General features: G+C 37.7%; 2 protein-coding genes across 8 annotated transcripts in view; both read right to left on the reverse strand.

The window, feature by feature from the left end:
• TAF4B (TATA-box binding protein associated factor 4b) overlaps positions 1-19,230 on the reverse strand; it is a 132,202-nt gene that overhangs the window by 91,215 nt on the left and 21,757 nt on the right. For all 7 annotated transcript variants that reach the window (XR_010407275.1, XR_010407274.1, XR_010407276.1 and 4 more), the window contains exons 6-8: positions 16,695-16,784; positions 13,090-13,704; positions 805-940 (exon numbers count right to left, since the gene is read on the reverse strand). Coding sequence is in view for 4 of the 7 variants with exons in the window: in XM_064577790.1 (XP_064433860.1) it covers positions 805-940; positions 13,090-13,704; positions 16,695-16,784 (841 nt within the window). In the remaining 3 variants the exon portion in view is untranslated. The remainder of the gene's footprint in view (positions 1-804; positions 941-13,089; positions 13,705-16,694; positions 16,785-19,230) is intronic.
• On the reverse strand, positions 6,221-9,982 carry LOC135362503 (sentrin-specific protease 1-like). The gene has a single exon (XM_064577788.1). It carries the CDS (start codon positions 9,904-9,906, stop codon positions 7,927-7,929), a length of 1,980 nt encoding a protein of 659 aa, XP_064433858.1. The 5' UTR covers positions 9,907-9,982; the 3' UTR covers positions 6,221-7,926.

Raw genomic sequence — 19,230 nt, forward strand, 5'->3', positions numbered from 1 at the left:
AACTCTTTCTCTCTTTCTCTGTCAAATAAATAAATAAAATCTTAAAAAAAAAAAATTCAAAAACGACAATGAATTTATTCCCTGTACAAGCAATCATCTTATAAAATCAAGACCTCTCCATTTCTTTTTTTTTTTTAAGGTTTTATTTATTTATTTGACAGAGAGAGAGAGAGACAGTGAGAGAGAGAACACAAGCAGGGGGAGTGGGAGAGGGAGAAGCAGGCTTCCCATAGAGCAGGGAGCCTGATATGGGGCTTGATCCCAGGACCCTGGGATCATGAGCTGAGCCGAAGGCAGACACTTAACGACTGAGCCACCCAGGTGCCCCTCCATTTCTTTTTATATAGTCTTCAAACAGTCTACAGAATTACCAGCATTATAAAAACACGCAGAAAAAGTGACAGGTGATAAATGTTAATAATATATCATATTTGTAGATTTAAAAAAATACACGAAATCTCTTCTACGTGTAAGAATGATTTCCAAACTTAGAAATAGTACATTTTAAAAAGAAATAAAGTTATAGCAATTTTTATGTTAAAAAGTGCTTTATATAAATACGTTATTCTAATTACAAAAATACCATGAACAGCTGCTTCTTTTATTCTAAAGCAACACATATCATCCCTAAAAAGTAGCTATGTATGTACAAAGAATGTACTAAATAGTTATTTTTCAGTCCTCCCCCCAGGTCCTATTTAAAAGACTATCTTCTCTTAATATAACAATAAAAAAAGAGAATAATACAAAACCCCATCATGTTCCAAAGCCAGTGTGATGGGGCAGGGATGGATCGGGGTCTACCTGGAGCAAACTGACTGGTAGGTATTACAGTGCTCATTGGCATCTTCTTCTGTCCAGATTTCTGAATGGTCAATGCTGAGGAATGGGAAAGTGTGGTCACTTGTTTTGCAACACCTCCTGAAGGCTGCTGGACTACCTGAAACAATGAGAACTATTAATACACTCATTCAACTAAACCTGCTTTAGAAAAGAACAAGCTTTCAATTATAACAGTAGAACAAATGACGGTGCTCACCTAACTGTAAATACACCTTTACATTAGCGTAACAGAAAGTCTACTTAAAATTTATATTTGTATGTCGCAAAATTATCTTGTTCAATAGTGAAAAACATGACTATTATACAATATATTTTATTTTTAGAGTGGAATTCAAATTTGCATTATATACTGCCCGACTTAAATCTCCATTTGGATCCTATTTTCATTTTTTAACTTATGGAAAATTTCAAACATATACAAAAGTAGAGGGAAGAATAAAATGAAACCACCTATTCCACTATTATCCAGCTTCAACAATGAGTAATTCTTTACCAATCCTGTTTTATCCATATCCCTACCCACTCATTTTCTCACCACCCTCAATTTTTTTTTTTTTAAATCCCAGGTATATCTTTTTATCCCTAAATATTTCAAAATATGTCTCTAAAAGATAAAGACTTTTAATGGGCTGCTTTTTACAAGTCTTTGGAAAACAACAATGCTAGGGCATTCTCCAAGAGAATAGTTCAAGAAATCCAGAGGGCAAGGGTTGGGGATAAAGGAAGAGAAATTAAATTAATAGTAGGGCCTTATTTTTAGCTACAAAGAAGAAAAGTCAAAATAGCAGAGCTTCATTTTTTCACTTCAAAAAAGAAAAAGTCACCATGTATATTTGAGTCCGCTATTAATAGTGAACTACTTAAAAGTCCTTAAACTCGGATACAGCTAATATAAACAAGTCAGGAGAAAGACTTCTGAACAGAATTTTGGGGATAGTATTCTATTCTCTCATTTTTTGTAAATAAAATATAAAATTTAGTGTGTATTACTAAACAAAAGTAACTCACAAGAAACTCAGAATGTCCCAGTAAAGAAGCCCATGGGAACTAATGGCCATACAGAAGAAATACAAGTTGGAATAATCCAACTGCCATCATTCTATAAAAAGAAACTCTTGAAAGAGAGAAAGAACTCTTGAAAACAATGATGTATTTTAATAAGTTGAGATTATAAACTGAGTTGTATTGTAAAGTACGAGGAATCAGATTTATATTCTACAAAGTAATATTTTGATGGATGAACAGATAAAAGAAGATATGGTATACATACAACAGAATAGTACTCAGCTACAAAAAGAATGAAATCTTGCCATTTGCAACCACTGGATATTATATGCTAAGTGAAACAAGTCACAAACTTCCAGTTATAAAATCAGAGAGATGAATATAATATACAGTATAGGGAATACAGTTAATAATATTTTAATAACTTTGAGGATAGATAATAGCTAGGTTTAGTGTGGTAATCACTTCCTAATGTATTTAGATGTTGAACATTACTATGCTGTATACTGAAACTAATATTGTATATCAACTGTACTTCAAAAAATTTTTTTATAAGTGTATGTACAGAGAAAGGTCTGTAAGTTAAAAAAACAATCTGTAAACAGTGATTATTTCCTAGGATTCTACTGCAGGGTAATTTTGCTTTCTACTTTGTGTATTTATTATATACTTTATAGATATGTACATTATTTGCTTTTTTATTATTAACATAAGCTACATTTATAATTAGAAAAATAATAAAGTTAAACTTTCAAATAACTGAAGATGAGAATATTAGAAAAAAAATTTTACAAAATAATATACATTTAGAGTCACATTTATTCATTCAGACTGAAACTCAACAGAAACAGTCCTCTAACAATTCTGTCTTATCTTCCTATTCATATTTTCTTCCTTAATATCCTTAAGTATTCTTTTCCAGTATTTTAATTGTGAAAAACAGTAATAAAATATTAGAGAGGTGTTTATGAGTTAGTCTTCATACCATTTTGATAGGTAATCATATAACAGCCCAAAGGCCTACCCCTGAGGTAGACACAGGCTCTACATAGCCTAGCTGTGTGCACCCTCAGCTATAGAGTAGGCCCCGGGACGCCTGGGTAGTTCAGTTGGTTAAGTGTCTGCCTTTGGCTCAGGTCATGATCCCAGAGTCCTGGGATCTTCAAGTCCCCCATCGGGAGCCTGCTTCTCCCTTTGCCTGCCACTCCCCCTACTTGTGCTCTCTCTCGCTTTCTCTCTCTCTCCCCACCCCCTGACAAATAAATAAATAAATAAAATCTTAAAAAAAAAAAAAAAAAGAGTGGGCCCCATGGGACCTCGGCACCAGTCTGCAGCCCTGGCAAGAACAAGCTGGGGAAAGCAAGCCTCAGTACCCACCTGTAGGATCCTGGGTGTACCTTGCCCTGCCTCCAGCCCAACTGGGGTCAAGATCATACATGTGGAGGAAGACAAATACGCCAGTTAAAAATATATAGGGGTGCCTGGCTGGCTCAGTGGTGGAGCAAGCAACTCTTGATCTTGGGGTTGTGAGCTCGAGCCCCACCTTGGTGTAGTGATCACTTAAACTTTGAAAAAAATACATATATATAACCATAACTTCATAAATTATATTTATATATATTATGACTATAAATAAAATATATAAATGTATATGATATGTGATATTTTTATATATCACAAAGTTCTGAGCTGGGATTTAACAATCCTGGATCCCCATCGTTCCCCATCTTAATGACTATAACACTTGGGGCAGCATATGTGGTGCATACTCCTACACACTTGCTGAACAAAATAAAATACAATGAGTGAGAAAGTATAAGTGCATTCATTACTGTTCTTTCAAAGAAAGTCTACCACTTAAAACCACAGTATTAGGCATCTTATGGAGACTGAAATTATCATAGAGAGATGGAAATTCACCCAAAGAGGTATTTACTCCTACTTGGCAAGGAAAAGAAAAACTTAAGTCCTTTATTTAATTTCCCTCCAAAAAGCCACTACACAGGAAAATCAATAAATAGTACATACCTTAGCCTTTTCTCTTGACATGTCAAATTCTGGTATTTTATTTGGATGTTAACATAAAATAATGTTCTAGTAGTTTACAGAAATACAGATCTAGTGTAACACAATATTACTTAGGTTTTTTTTACATTATGATTTTTCCATTATGCTCTGGGATATCAGACAAGGAACTATTCTTAAATTTCGTAAGGAAAGGACACAAAGAAACACAAGTATGAATTAAACAAGTAGATGAGAACATCCCTTACACTTTTTAAAAAAAAGATTTTATTTATTTGAGAGAGAGAGAAAGCACGTGTGAGCAGGGGGACAGGGAGAGGGAAAGAATCTCAAGCAGACTCCTCGCTAAGCACGGAGCAGGACGGAGTTTGATCTCACGACCCTGAGATTATGACCTGAGCCGAAATCAAGAGTCCAGCACTTAACCAACTGAGCAACCCAGGCATCCCCATCTCTTACACTTTGCCTTCTCTGTATTTCAACCCTCACCTACTCGCCTGTTCATAAATACACAGCAATCAAATTCTTATCTCTAAATAACTCAAGTAGTACATACACACATAGTAATTGGAATCAAGGGTATTATCTCCTCTAATTTCTATTTCTATATAATATTCAGTATGTGATTACTGGCATGCACTCGGTAGGCTGAGTTCTAGAAAACAGAGGACCCCAACTAAACAAAAGCTGCAGCTTTACAGTCAGGAAATACATGTTAGTTGCCAACTATTTCTCAGTAACAGCCAGTATGTGGTTCTTGTACCACTATTTCCTTATCTTCTGGGACAAGGGCATACATCACTAAATGCCATCACTTCTATACACACTCATCCAGCCTCAGAATCTTAACACAGAACTCCAGTAAAATCCTACAAAGAAGACGGAAACTTATATGCCATACCCAATCTAAATTAAAACTCAACGTTGGTAAACTTCAGAATATGCTGTTTCTTGCATTTAAAGGGCCTTCTAAACACTTTTAAAAATGTGCTCAAATGAATTTTTAATTGTACTACCAGCTTTTATAAGGAATCCATAAATGCTGCTTCAAACTGAGAACCTCTAAGTTTCTGTTAAAAAATTTATGATCTCTGGGCTGTAGATAATCTTTAAATTAAATTTAGCTTTTGCTCAACTATGAATAAAACATTTTTTTTACAAATATCCTAAGAAAAACTTTTAAGCATCAAAACTGAAAGCTTCTACTTGCTATCTACCCATCATCTGTAGACTATGATACAATTCATCCACTTATTAACTTTTAAAGAAAGGTAAAAACATTAAGCTTAACATTTAGTTGGAGTGTGTAACATCATATAACACCTACTATGCCAGAATTGTTCAATAACCAATAACACTAACCATTTATAAGAACTAGATTGTCAGATGAAATCACAGGAACTACTGAATAGGTCCACAGTTCAACAATGAAAGCATCTGAGGACCAAAATATACAAAGCAATGAATTACTGGCACAAAATGAAAAACTTGTATCTAAAGAAACTATGAACAATTCCAATTATTTCATTTGATGAGAACTCTAGCAGATCCCCAGAGGATAACATACAATAATCAATGACATAGAAAAGATAATATATAGTAACAAATCTAAATTAAAAAAATAAATGGGGAAGGGCCTCTTTGATCTGGAATAAAAACATTATTTCATAAAATAATAATTCTATAAAATCTAAACCCTGCACTGGGAGATTAAGAGGATCCTTATAAATTGAAAAGTGTGATATTTAAAACATCTAGAAGGCAAGAAACCTATATAATTCTCCAGAAAAGCTAGTACATGCTAGAAACATATAAAACATTAAGAAGAGGTTTTAAAATTCATGATCAATCATTAAAGGAAATTTAAAAAAAATTTTTTTTTAGAGAGTGTGAAGGTGCGAGCAAGCAGGGTGGGAGGGGGGAGGGGCAAACTGAGAGGGAGAGAAAGAATCTCAAGCAGGCTCCACACCCAGCACAGAGCCTGACCCAAGGGGTGGGGGTGGAGGGAATCAATCTCACCACCCTGAGATCATGACCTGAGCCAAAATCAAGATGGTCGCTTAACCAACTGAGCCACCCAGGCACCCCAGAAATAAACAAATTTTAAACCTAATATTGAATAATCTATACTTGTATTCTTCAGCTCATTTTTGGAGACTACATCCTGAGTTGCACAAACCACAGATTTGAACCAGTATGGCAATTCTCATATTTTAAATTATGATTTGCCATATCTCTTATAAGCTGCATTGAATACTTTCTTATGTTTCTAGCACCCTGAGTATTTTCCCCCTCACTTATCTGGGATTAAATTGAACTATGGTTTATGATGGCCTCATGGATGATATTCTTTTTTTTTTTTTTTTTTTTCATAAATAGAAAGCTATTTATTTCCTATAGAAAAACACAAGAAAGAAAAAGAGAGAAAGAAAGAAAGAAAGAAAGAAAGAAAGAACGAACGAACAAACGAACGGTGGTCTTCCCCAAAAAGGCAGGCAGTTATGAAAAAGGTAGGACATCTGGTTGCTGGAGTGGAAACAGTAACATTCAGTTAACAATGGAATATTTAAAAAAAATAGTTTTCTTTTCAAATTGTAACCTGTGGTAAAACATAGAAAAATGTACTAAACAAGCTTGGTATAAAACAGAGTAAAATTTTCAAATAAGCCCAGAGAGAAAGCACAATGTTGGAAAGGATGGGGTACAAGGGAAGAAGAGAAAATATTTCATACAAAACTACCTATTACAATACAGAAAAAAGTATAAAACGTTCCTATTTTGGAACTTAAGTACAAAATGACACTGGCATTGGATCGTTCCACTATCTAGCCTGAGGAGCGCTCAGAGGGCGGGGGAGATGCTAGAAAGAACAAAAGGAATAGCAGTTTTTTTAGTCTCAAGTTGATCAGTCCAAATTCCACCCGTTTTCCAGTTGAAAATCTTTGCCTCCCTCTGTAACCTTGACCCCTAAGCCAAAGTTCATCCAGGCCTCAAAATATTGTTAGGAAGTCCACAAACACCCTCCACATAGGGGCTGGGATCTGTGCGTGCTAGAGCTAAAGCTGCAAAAAGGAAATAAATCTACAGGCTAAAGTGGTGAACACATTCAGCCTTTTAAAAAAACACATATCCCTGTGAAATATATATATATTTATATATATATATTAAATTCTCTGTGGTTAGAAACCTATTTAGACTAACTAGCCACAGACCAAACTAGACCTGCATTCATCCCATGCTGGAATTTTACGCTAAAGACTGAGGTCCTTCTTCTTGGTCAGAAGTCGGCGGCAGTAAAAGTGGTGCCTTTGTTGCTCCACTAAACTGCTCCCTGGGTGGGTCTTCTCTGTATCCTGTGTTGTGAGCACATGCGAACCCCTGCTTTAAGGAAAGGCCTGCCTGGGACTTTGGGGTCCCCCCCCCGGGCTCATGTGTTCTGCCTCAGGCTGGGAGGAAGCTACAGATGACAAAACAGCCTTGTACAGAAGCAGATGGATCTCACAAGAGGCATATAAATAGGGAAGTCCTGGAGAAGGGACGTAAGCGTGTGACCCCAAGTCCAGTTTCCAGTCACTTTCCTGACAACACATCGTGAAAATCCTGCGTGTATGTGTGCGTGTATATGCTGGTGGTTTTCATCCCTACCTTTTTGCCCATGCCCTTTCCTACCTCTTAGTAAGGCCTAACAACAAGAGTTTATATGAAACCAAGAGTCTGTCCAAGCTTCTCTCGGCCCCCGAATTAGGGACTGAGTGAGGCTGGAGCCCTTTGAAAACAAGATGGCAGAACTGAAGAAGTGAAAAGCAGTCTCTCTCTTCAGCTTAGGGATGTCCCTCACCCCTTTCACAGCACCAAAGTTTCTTTGCAAAAATAGTATCTGAGATACAAAAGGAAAGGCAGATGTGCTTGTGAATGCATCTCGCCAGGGCCTGGTCCAGGATCAAGGGCTTTACAAGAACAGAGGGGTGGGAGCAGCTGTTTCCAAGGTCTCTGGCTGTAGACAACAAAGAGCTGGTCCCCCACAAGGTCAGTGTCGGCTAACTGAGACAGTCTTCACAAAAGCTTTCGGTGGAGAATCTCCCAGACCATCCGCTTCCGGAAGTATGGCATGTGTTGCTGTGTGAAGTTGATTGGTCTGTCTTTGGTAATGCAGTCAGCATATTTGCAAGCAAACATGCCACAGTCACTTCCATTCATCTGCTGTGGAATTTCCTGGCTTTTCTTGCTGAAGAGCTGCCAGCCATTGGTGTCAAACTCTTTCCTTTTCTTATCAATGCTTTCTTGCTTCAGGTATTGCAGGAGGATCCTGCAGGCTTCATTGTTTATCCCACCCATAGAGTCGTAATAGGTAATATTCTTCTTTCGAAAGTCCACAACAGCAAGACACCAGTGCACTCCCAGGTGAATGGGCACCAAAAGAATGTCAACAGAAAATACATCCACTTTCTTTGTCCAACGTTTCACTGCCTGATAACCAGCCGTTTTTAACTTAGTGAAAAAAAAGGTATTAAATGCATGCACACTTGGCAATCCCTTCTCTTTACTTCGCTCCATCAACATATTCATGTAGAAATTGATTATCTCATCATTGAGCCAGTTCAGATGGTTTAGAGTTTGAATATCTTTGCGTGTAATGGTCAAGCGGAATGCTTCACTCAGAACTTCATCCTGGTTACCATTACGAAATACATTCTTTATTTCTTTCTCCATTTCCTCTGTGATTTCAGGAAATTCATCTTCACTATCAGTTAATTTATGACCTTTCTTTTCTGTTTCTTGGGTGATCGTGACAGGGATCTCCTTTTCAAGTGGCACACGAAGATGCAGTTCTACTGAATCATGTACTGAGTGTTCCTGTTCCTGTAATCTCTGGTTTTGAAGCTGTAATGCCAGTGCTTTCTGCTCTTCAATATGGCGCAATCTCTCCCGTGCTCGAGAATCATAAACACTAGTTAATTCTTTGATCCACAGCTCTGCCTGGAAAAAAGTAGGACTGGGAGTTGGAGTCTGGGAATCTTTCACTTTGAGTAAAATCACAGAGTCTGATCCTTCTGATTGTGCATTTGAAGCTGGTAAGTTATCTGGCTGATGTAGAAGAGAGTGGTGATGTTGGGGTTGATGGAGAGGATCAGAATCTTTGGATCCAAATGCCACAACATCTGGGGCATAAGACGATAAGGAATACACACTGTGGGACAGTTGTTCCTGGGTAGTTAAAATGCTAGCAGATCCAGATGATGAAGTATCAGAGCCAATGATCTGAGCGGCACAAGAGTTTCCATTTTTAAACAGTGGGTCTTTCAAAGTACTCTTACTGGAACTAAGACATCGAGATAGGTGTAAAGGAAAATGTGTGGTGGGTTTGGCTACAGAAAACTGTTTCCCTGTGACCATCTGTAGCAGCTGTCTGTAAATCTCTCTTTCTTCTTCTTGGACTGTCTCTTCTGCTGTACTAACATGTCGCCTCTGAGTTTTCTTGGGGCTCAAAAGGTTTCGACGACATGAACCACTCCAAGACGGACTTGGAACAGGCTTAATAGGAAAAGATTTTTCATATGCAGACACATGGCAGTGATGGTTTGACTTTCCCGTAAAAGTGTTTGATAATCCACTTGAGGTCTTTCGGGTTTCGAGGTAAAGACTTCGGCTGTTTCTTGATTTTTGTAAAGTTGAACCTGATGCTGGAGTGGAATTTCTCCACTGGCCATTTGCACTCTGGCCAAAGGTTCTTAAATCTCCTGAGCCAAGAAAACTGTCTGAGGAAGGGTTGTGTCTTTTTAGGGGACGAGATCTCATCTTGCTGACAAAGAATCCTGAATAATAATTTGGATTATAAGCTGCACTTCTTGTAGAACATGTATAAGATCGGTCCAAATTTCCTTCCCTGGAAGGTAAAATCTGATGGTCAGAAAATGAAAGCTGGTCCTCTGGAAAGCCTGTTTGTGCCAGGAGATGGGTTTTGAATATGGAGTTGTGGTTCACTAAAGTTACTTCTCCAGCATCCATCCTCATCCTATCAGCAATATCATCCATGTCAGGTCCTTTCACATCACTGACTTTAGCAAAGATACAAAGTCCGAACCGGAACCGGCTGCTATGCGAAGGGGTTTCCGCTCATGGATGATATTCTTAAATTACTTGAGTAATACTAAACTTTAGTAATATTAATTTCCTAAATTAGCTGATTTGAAAGAATGTCCTAGTTCAAGCCTCTCTGTGGCATTACCACAGAGAATGGCTTGTTTTGTGCCCCCAGGTAAAAATGTGTTATAAAACAGATTACAATGCATCTTCAGTGTCTAGATGCTCTGGTGTTTGACATTTTAAATAGGAAGGTATAAATACTGACATCAAATCTGCTGAGTAAAATTAAAACAAAGGGCAAACAAGAAAGCAGAATTCAGAAGAAAAATTAAATTATTCCACATTTTTGTAAGAATGAAAGTAGGAGGTCAAAAAATCCCTAAAATTTACCATTAGATTTTCTTTCTTTTCTTTTCTTTTTTTTAAGTAATCTCTACACCCAACGTGGGGCTCAAACTCACAATCCTGAGATCAAAAGTCCCATCCTCCCTGGACTCAGCCAGCCAGATTCCCCCCATTGGAAAATCTGTTACATTTTTTCTTGATTGAAATTGTTTCTCATGTATAACAAGTCAAACATACAAAATATAAATGCTGTCAAGATATCATTACCAGTCTTACTGTTTCAGGACACTCTAGATACCTAGAAGTTCTTGCTATGAGTACATCCTAATGGGAAAGACCCTGGGTTTTAGTCTGAGATCCAAGACTTGCTGAGTGCCAGTGGATGGGTCACTTAATGTTTCCAGATTCTAAAGTTTTCTCCCTGCCTTTTCTTCATCATAAAATTATTTTAAAACCCACAGTAATACCTGACATGCTTTTAAAACTCTACATAGGTGTAAAGTGTTATTTCACTTCAGGAACTAATATGGTACAGATGTTCAATAAAGATTAGCACTGATTCAAGAATCACTTATGACCATAAAAAGGATTTCAATTCTGTTCAGTGCTACCAAAAAAGAGGCCTTTCCTTGAGGTGATTACTCTGTTTCAGTGGTTCCCAAAGCTGGCTGCTCAGACTGATGTTTAAGAATCACTGCTTCTAAAAAGGTTTCATCTCTGAGATTAAATTCAAACAACCCAAGAGAAATTCTGCAAGGCAGGCACATTTCTTTATTTGAAAATCAAACTCAGGGTAGGAAGGGATGAAAAATGATTAGCACCCAGGAAATGACATTACTTCCTACCTACCCAAGAGTTTGACCACTGTCCAAGCTTATCTTCCCCCTTTCTTTCTTTTTTTTTTTTTTAAGATTTTATTTATTTATTCATGAGAGACACAGCAGGGAGCCTAATGCAGAACTCGATCCCAGGACCCCAGGATCATGACCTGAGCTGAAGGCAGATGCTTAACCATCTGAGCCACCCAGGTGCCCTGATCTTCCCCCTTTCATCTTATGCCCATAGCTGACCTTTGCCTCAAAGACAATCATCCACAGATATTAACCTCTTCTCCTGATCAGACAACAAAGGCTGGGAAGCTTACTTAGATTTTATTATTCTCAGAAGCAGAATAAACTAAAACAATGAGATTTAACACACAGCCTTTAACATAAAGATTTATAAAAGAAAACAAGGGCAATTACCCAAAATTAAAAGAACAGCTAACTGTTATGGTATAAGGTAAGCGAGTTTACTAAGAAATTTAATTTTTAATTAATTCACCATGTAGTATTTCCTACAGGTTAGTAATAATCTGAGTCTGTCTTGATTAAACTGGAATGTTCTAAACACTATGAAAATGAAGGGAAACCTCACTAAAATGAGTCAGGAGGCCAGAAGGGGAACCTCTCATACCCTATAACTAGTCATCAACTGCAGACCCCAACAGAAAGGGAGGTGCCTTGCATTCCCAACAGGAAGAAGCCTATCCTTTACTACACCTGTAGGAGGAAGAAAGATTTTTCACCTTGCCCAGCAACAGCCCAGCCAATGAGAGACTGTCACAACTCAAGCCAATGAGAAGGCACTACACTTCAGTTTACTCCAGTGGACTTTTGTAAAAGCCTTTTCCAACTTCTCCCTTTCCTCCGTACAAGGCCATTCTTCTTTGTTCTCTAGATCTGCCTATGGTTTTGCCATATCTTGCTTGTCCTGAATTCTAATTCTTTGCTATTCCCAAATAAACCCATTTTTGCTGGTGAAATAATAGACAGTTTTATTTCTAAGGTTAACAACACAAAATGATAAACAGCTAAGATTTCTTTCACCTAAGAACCTCCCAACCTACCAAGTTTAGGAAAAACCACAACTTCATACTCATCTACTCCCCTCACTGTTTCCCTCTCCCCTTTGCACATTTTTCTTGAGAAATGTTACCATAACATTACTTCTGTAATGACCTTGCCCAAAAGATTCAGTCTGAATCTAATCTTGAGAAAACAATTAGATAAAACAAAGGACATTCTGCAAAACAACTAGCCTGGGTACTTAAAACTATTACAACAGAATGAGCAACTACAAAAGGCTGAGGAGTTGTTCTAGATTAAAGGAGCCTAAAGAGAAATGACAGGTAAATGCAATACGCAGTTCTTAATCAGAAACAACATCAAAAAAAGGGACATTATTGGGGCGCCTGGGTGGCTCAGTCCTTAAGCGTCTACCTTCGGCTCAGGTCATGATCTCAGGTTCCTGGGATAGAGCCCTGCATCGGGCTCTCTGCTCAGCGGAAAGCCTGCTTCTCCCTCACCCACTTCCCCTGCTTGTGTTCCCTCTCTCGCTGTGTCTCTCTCTGTCAAATAAATAAAATCTTAAAAAAAAAAAGGGGGGGGGACATTATTAGGTATAAAAGACACTGTTGGGACAACTGGGGGAAAAAAATCATACCAATATTAAATTTCCAAGTGTGATGATAAGTACGTGGCCATTATGTTAAAAAAAAAAAATCCTTTTCCTTAAGAGATACACAGTACTTAGGGGTACAATGTCACAACTTCTGCAATTAACTCTCAAGTGGTTCAGGAAAAAGTTCTGTGTGTGTGCTTATGTGTGTGAATAGAGAGAGGGAGAGACTAAGCAAGTGTGCTAAGTCAAGGATACTCAGGGGCTCATTTGACTAGTCTTGCCAGTTTCCTGAATGTTTGAAATTTTCAAAAAAAGAAACTGAGGAAGAAATGAAATGTTACTCACTAGCTGTTTGACTTGAACTGCCTGGGGAATCCCAGCTGGTTGTGAAAGGATGGGGCCTGGCTGTGCAAGTTTGATCTGGACTGGAGCAATGACGGCCTTGTCGGATGTGGTCCCAGCAGAAGTAACAACAGGCTTCACAGATGGAAGACAGAGAGCTGCTGCGGAAGCTTCTCCGAAAGTTACTGAGGGAAGGGCCAGCGTGACTGCTGCCCCAGAGACAACTGGCTTTTCAGGTTGAAGCGAGACTGCTGTAACTGTATTCTGTATAGATGTCACAAGTGGTTTTGGAGTCTGAAGCAAAACACTTCCAGCGGTTGTTCCTCCTGGCACAGCACATGGACCCACAGAATGAAGTGTCACAACTCCAGTTTTTGCTCCCCCTGGACCAGCGAGTGGATTCAGAGTCGGCACTGACACAGTACTGGGTGTTGTTGCTCCGGAAACAATGACGGGTTTTTCAGACTGCATTGAGCAAACTGCTGTTGTCACCACAGGAGAAGTTGTGGCTGTTGTGGTACAGGTGGCAATGACTATGTCACTAGAGGTCTGCTGAACACACTGCTGAATAAAGCTCTGGGAGCTGGGCATGAGTTGTCGTAAGGCATTCACACTTTTCTAGGAACGGGAGAAAAAAGAACCTGATAACTAAATAAATTAGCTGCTAGTAAAATAGAATTACTTTGTATTTCGTAGCTTTACAACATAAGATAAATCAGAAGTATACCAGGTATTTCAGTTGAGTAAATCTGGGATCACCTGGTAGTCATATCCTGCCGATATCCAGGATACAACCAATTTAAAGCACAAAAGTGCTTTATTTTTCAATACAAAATTATTATCTCTCAGTATTAAATTTATTTTATATCCCTCAAGATCCATTTGGTAAAATAAAACACTGTGTCATAATTGTTTGTGTTTACTTATACCCCATAATAGATCAGTAATAATTATTCTATCAGTAAATTTCTTTATATGACAATAGAATCTAAAAAAAAAAAAGTTTTTGTTAATTAACTTTCAAACTTCAGATAAAAACAGTCTTTAAATCAAAATAAAACTAATACACGGGATGCCTGGGTGGCTCAGTTAAGTGTCTGCCGTCAGTTCGGGTCGTGATCCCGGGGTCCTGGGATCGAGTCCCACATCAGGCTCCTTGCTCAGCGGGGAGCCTGCTTCTCCCTCTGCCTGCCGCTCCCCCTGCTTGTGCTCTCTCTCTCTGACAAATAAATAAAATCTTTTAAAAAACAAAATAAAACTAATACAAACAAGGTCAATTTCCTTAATTGAGCTAGAATATTTTCTGACTAGATTGTAAGTTGGTGTTTCTCCTGTATCTTTCTGAAAGAGTAATGGCAGTTCAAACTAAAAAGTAGAACATTCTGCCTTTTCATCCCTGGGAGCTAAAAAGTAGAACATTCTGCCTTTTCATCCCTGGGAGTTTTGTTTGTTTTTGTTTTTGAGTAAGGAAAAAAAAATGAAAAAGGAGGTAGATAGATTATCTTTTGGTGAATTCAAGGGCCGTTTGGAAGTTTTCCTTGTTTTGACACTTAAATAAAGGCAGTCTGACTGCATTTTAGAAGCAAATGAGAATCACTGTTCTTCCTTTCCTTTCAATTACATCTTTTACTTTTTTTTTTTATTAAAAAGGATTGAGAAGTTCTTCTCTGAAGGTTTTCAAATATGTATATAAATGGTAACAAAGGAAAGTAAGAAGCAAAGTCTCATAATCTTTTTCTAAACTCAAAAAATGGTGGGAAACAAGCTGCTTTGGAAATATATGAACAAATGAAGTGATCTGATTAAATTTAAGCTAGAAATCTAATATGAAGGGGTCCTGAGAAAAACACAATTGGAACAAATGTTAAAATAATCAGACTCAAAGAGATTATTATAAAACTGTATATTAAATCTCTTGATCAGCTGGCCAGAGATTAAATGCTGAATCCCTCATCTCTACGCAACATTCAGTGCTCAAGAGCTCTCAAAAATGACGGGAAAAAGTCTCAAGAAACAAATCACAAGGCTTAATAGGTCCTTAGAAAACACATACAAACCACAAAAATTTCATGGTGTAGTATTTGGTAACTTTAAAGTAGTGTTACCCAGCAAGCAGAGTCAGATAAGATAAATTCTGGACCTGTAAGTTTGATAAAAAATTAGTCGATATAAACAGTTTATCTCTAAAATGGAAAATACTATAATATCTAGCACCTAGTATCCTCGAAAGACTGATATGAAAAATAAGTGCAAACAATGCAAAGTAAAAGTAAAGTATCTAGCAAAGCGTAGGATGAGTAAGAACATATGTGGTTTCCTCCCTTCTCCCCCAGTGTCTCCAGTGAGTATGAAATATAGATAAATTCAAGAATTGTCAGGGTCATGTAGACAACCTATAGCTCAAAGAACTTTTGCACTGAAAGGGACCCAAGGAAGAACTGCCTCTAATTTCTCAATCAAGAGGATCATCCAAAAACAGGGCACTAGTCATTTGATATTAGCTATTATGCTGAAGCTTCAACCTCCCTTTGCCCAGTCCAAGTCTTCTCTAGCTAAAACATTCTCAGTTTCTTTAGCCACATTTTGTATCACATGATTGGCACCCTCCTAATCAATGTGCTCACCCTCCGAGTGACAGTTTCCATTATTTTAATATCCTTCTGAAAATGTGGTGCTCCGCTTCCCTTCCCACTCTTTTTTTATGAGGCAACCAAAAGGAGTCTTCCACTGTGATGCCTCTTTCATCTCCTCTAGACAATTAAACCAAATAGTTCTTTTTAAATTTTTTAAAGATGTATTTATTTATTTGGGAGAGAGAGAGAGAGATTCAGAGAGTGAGCATGAGCAGGAGGGGCAGAGGGAGAATCTTGAGCACACTCCACACTGAGCCCAACACAGGGCTCAATCTCACAACCCTGAGATCACGACCTGAGCCGAAACCAAGAGTCGGACATTCAACCAACTGCCCCACCCAGGCACCGCTAAACCAAATATTTCTAAAGGCCACTCCTCATTCCATTATTTCAAAATTTATGGGATGACTCTGTGGTTAACTATAATTCCAGTTCTTTAATGACTTTTTAAATTTCAACTTGATTCCTCTTTAGCTTCTGAGTATCCAAAAAAATTTTTTATAGTCTCTTGTTATCAAATATACTATTCTATGTCAAAATTCTACTTTATTCAACAAATCTTAGAAAAGAGTATGCTTACTAACAGTATAAATCAATTTTTAAAAATAACAGCTTTCCCACCAACTTTGGCACTATTTGATTTATTATTTCTAGGAGAATATGAGTCATTAGGACAAAGAAGAGGCCCTATTTTAAAGGAAAAGTCAAGCCTTTTAAGATGCAAGCTTTACCAATATAATCATTAAGTTATGTTCATGAATGAGATGTTACTTTTATTTTCCCAAAGTGTTCCAATACAAAGAATATGGACTATGAACATTCTTAACAGATTACAACATTTGAGTGCTTTCTCCTACATTGTTAGTATCTTCACATAGCTATCTTATTGAAATATTCAGGATTCCAATTATTTTTAAAAATTATTTTAAGGTAATCTAACTCAAATAATTTCTTCAAAGTAACACATAACTTTACCTTAAGAAAAGGAACTAGGTGAGGCTGAGGTGAAGACTTGAGTTCAACATACAGTTGTCTAGTAAATTCTTCAGCTTCAATTTTTCCATCCTGAGAACGGCAGAAAGAAAAATACTTTTAGGTTTACGAATACTTTAAAAGAGGAAAGGCGTGTAACTCATGATTGATGTAAGGAGGTAAAAGACCTACCTGTACTGTGAAAACTATAATTGAAGAGGACACAAATAAATGGAAGCATATACTGTGTTCATGCACTGGAAGAATTAATACTGTTCAAGTGTCTATACTACCCAAAGCAATCTACAGTTTCAGTGCAATCCTCACCGGGCGCCTGGGTGGCTCAGTCGTTGAGCGTCTGCCTTCGGCTCAGGTCATGATCCCAGGGTCCTGGGATCGAGTCCCACATCGGGCTCCCTGCTCGGCAGGAAGCCTGATTCTCGCTCTCCCACTCCCCCTGCTTGTGTTCCTGCTCTCACTATCTCTCTCTCTGTCAAATAAATAAATAAAATCTTAAAAAAACAACAACAACAACAAAAAAAAAAACACCACCAACAGCATTTTTCACAGAATTAGAACAAATAATCCTAAAATTTGTGTGGAACCACAAAAGACCCTGAACAGCCAAAGCAATCTTGACAAAGAACAAAGATAGAGGTATCACAATCCCAGATTTCAAATTCTATTACAAAGCTATAGTAATCAAAACAGTATAGTACTGACACAAAAAAAGACACAGAGATCAATGGAACAGGATAGAGAGCTAAGAAATAAACCCACAATTATATGGTCAATTAATCTATGACAAAGAAGGCAAGAATATACCATGGGGAAAAGATAGTCTCTTCAATAAATGGTGTTGGGAAAACTGGACAGCTATATGCAAAAGAATGAAACTGGACCACTTTCTTAAATAACATACCCAAAAATAAACTCAAAATGGATTAAAGACCTAAATGTGAGACTCAAAACTATAAAGGTCCCAGAAGAAAATATAGGTGGTAACCCCTGGATATTAGCCTTAGCAATATTTTTCTGGATATGCCTTCTTAGGCAAAGGAAATAAAAGCAAAGATAAATTACTGAGGCTATATCAAACTGAAAAGCTTTTGCAGAGTAAGGGAAACCATCAACAAAACAAAAAGGCAACATACTGAATAGGGAGAAGATACTCGCAAATGTCATATCTGATAAGGGGTTAAGATCCAAAATATACAAAGAATTCATAGAATTCAATGGCCAAAAATAATCTGATTAAAAATAGACTGAGGGGGCACCTGGGTGGCTCAGTCATTAAGTGTCTGCCTTCAGCTCAGGTCATGATCCCAGGGTTCTGGGATCGAGCTCCGCATCGGGCTCCCTGCTCCGTGGGAAGCCTGCTTCTCCAACTCCACTCCCCCTGCTTGTGTTCCCTCTCTCGCTGTGTCTCTGTCAAATAAATAAAATCTTAAAAAAAAAAAAAAAAAAAAATAGACTGAGGACCTGAATAGACATTTTTCCAAAGAAGACTTAGGATGGCCAACAGACACATGAAAAGATGCTCAACATCACTAATCATCAGGGAAATGAAAATAAAAACCACAATGATATATTACCTCACACCAGTCAAAATGGCTAATATCAAAAGGACAAGAAATTACAAGTGTTGGCAAGGATGTAGGGGAAAGGAAACCCTTGTGGACTGTTGGTAGGAATAGAAATTGGTGTATTCACTGTGGAAAACAGTATGAAAGTTTCTCAAAAATTTTTAAATTGAACATACAATCCAGTAATTCCACTTCTGAGTATTTACCCAAAGAAAACAAAAACACTAATTTGTAAAGATATTTGCACTCCTATGTTTACTGCAGCACTGTTTACAATAGCCAAGACATGAAAGCACCGTAAGCATCCACTAATAGAGGACTAAAGAAGATGTGGTATATGCATACAATGGAATATTACTCAGCCATAAAATAGAATGAGATCTTGCCATTCACAACATGGATGGACTTAGAGGGTTTTATGCTAACTGAAATAAATCAGAGAAAGACAAATACTGTAAGATTTATATATATATATGGAATTTATTTTTTTTTAAAGATTTCAGTCTTTTTTTTTTTTTTTTAAAGATTTTATCTATCTATCTGACAGAGAGAGACACCGCGAGAGAGGAAACACAAGCAGGGGGAGTGGGAGAGGGAGAAGCAGGTTTCCCGCAGAGCAGGGAGCCAGATGCGGGGCTCAATCCCAGGACCCTGGGACCATGACCTGAGCCGAAGGCAGACGCTTAATGACTGAGCCACCCAGGCACCCCTATATATGGAATTAAAAAAAAATACAAACAAACAGAAACAGATACAACACAGAGAACAAACTGGGGTGGGGGGGGAGGATGGGCAAAATAGGTGAGTGGTTAAAGAAGGGCAAACTTCCAGGTATAAAATAAGAAAATCAAAGGGATAAAAAGTACAGTGTAGGAAATACAGCCAATAATATTGTAGTAACTTTTTATAGTGACAGATGGTAACTATACTAATGCTGTATTTTGTAATGTTTA

This window comes from Mirounga angustirostris, unplaced genomic scaffold, assembly GCF_029215605.1.
Source record: "Mirounga angustirostris isolate CCGP_5_RB_7025 unplaced genomic scaffold, mMirAng1.0.hap1 SCAF_14, whole genome shotgun sequence".
NCBI classification, from domain to species: Eukaryota; Metazoa; Chordata; class Mammalia; order Carnivora; family Phocidae; genus Mirounga; species Mirounga angustirostris.

Bases quoted from the DNA above. Each gene is read 5' to 3' on its own strand.
- LOC135362503 (XM_064577788.1), bottom strand. From the start codon at position 9,906: ATGGATGATATTGCTGATAGGATGAGGATGGATGCTGGAGAAGTAACT.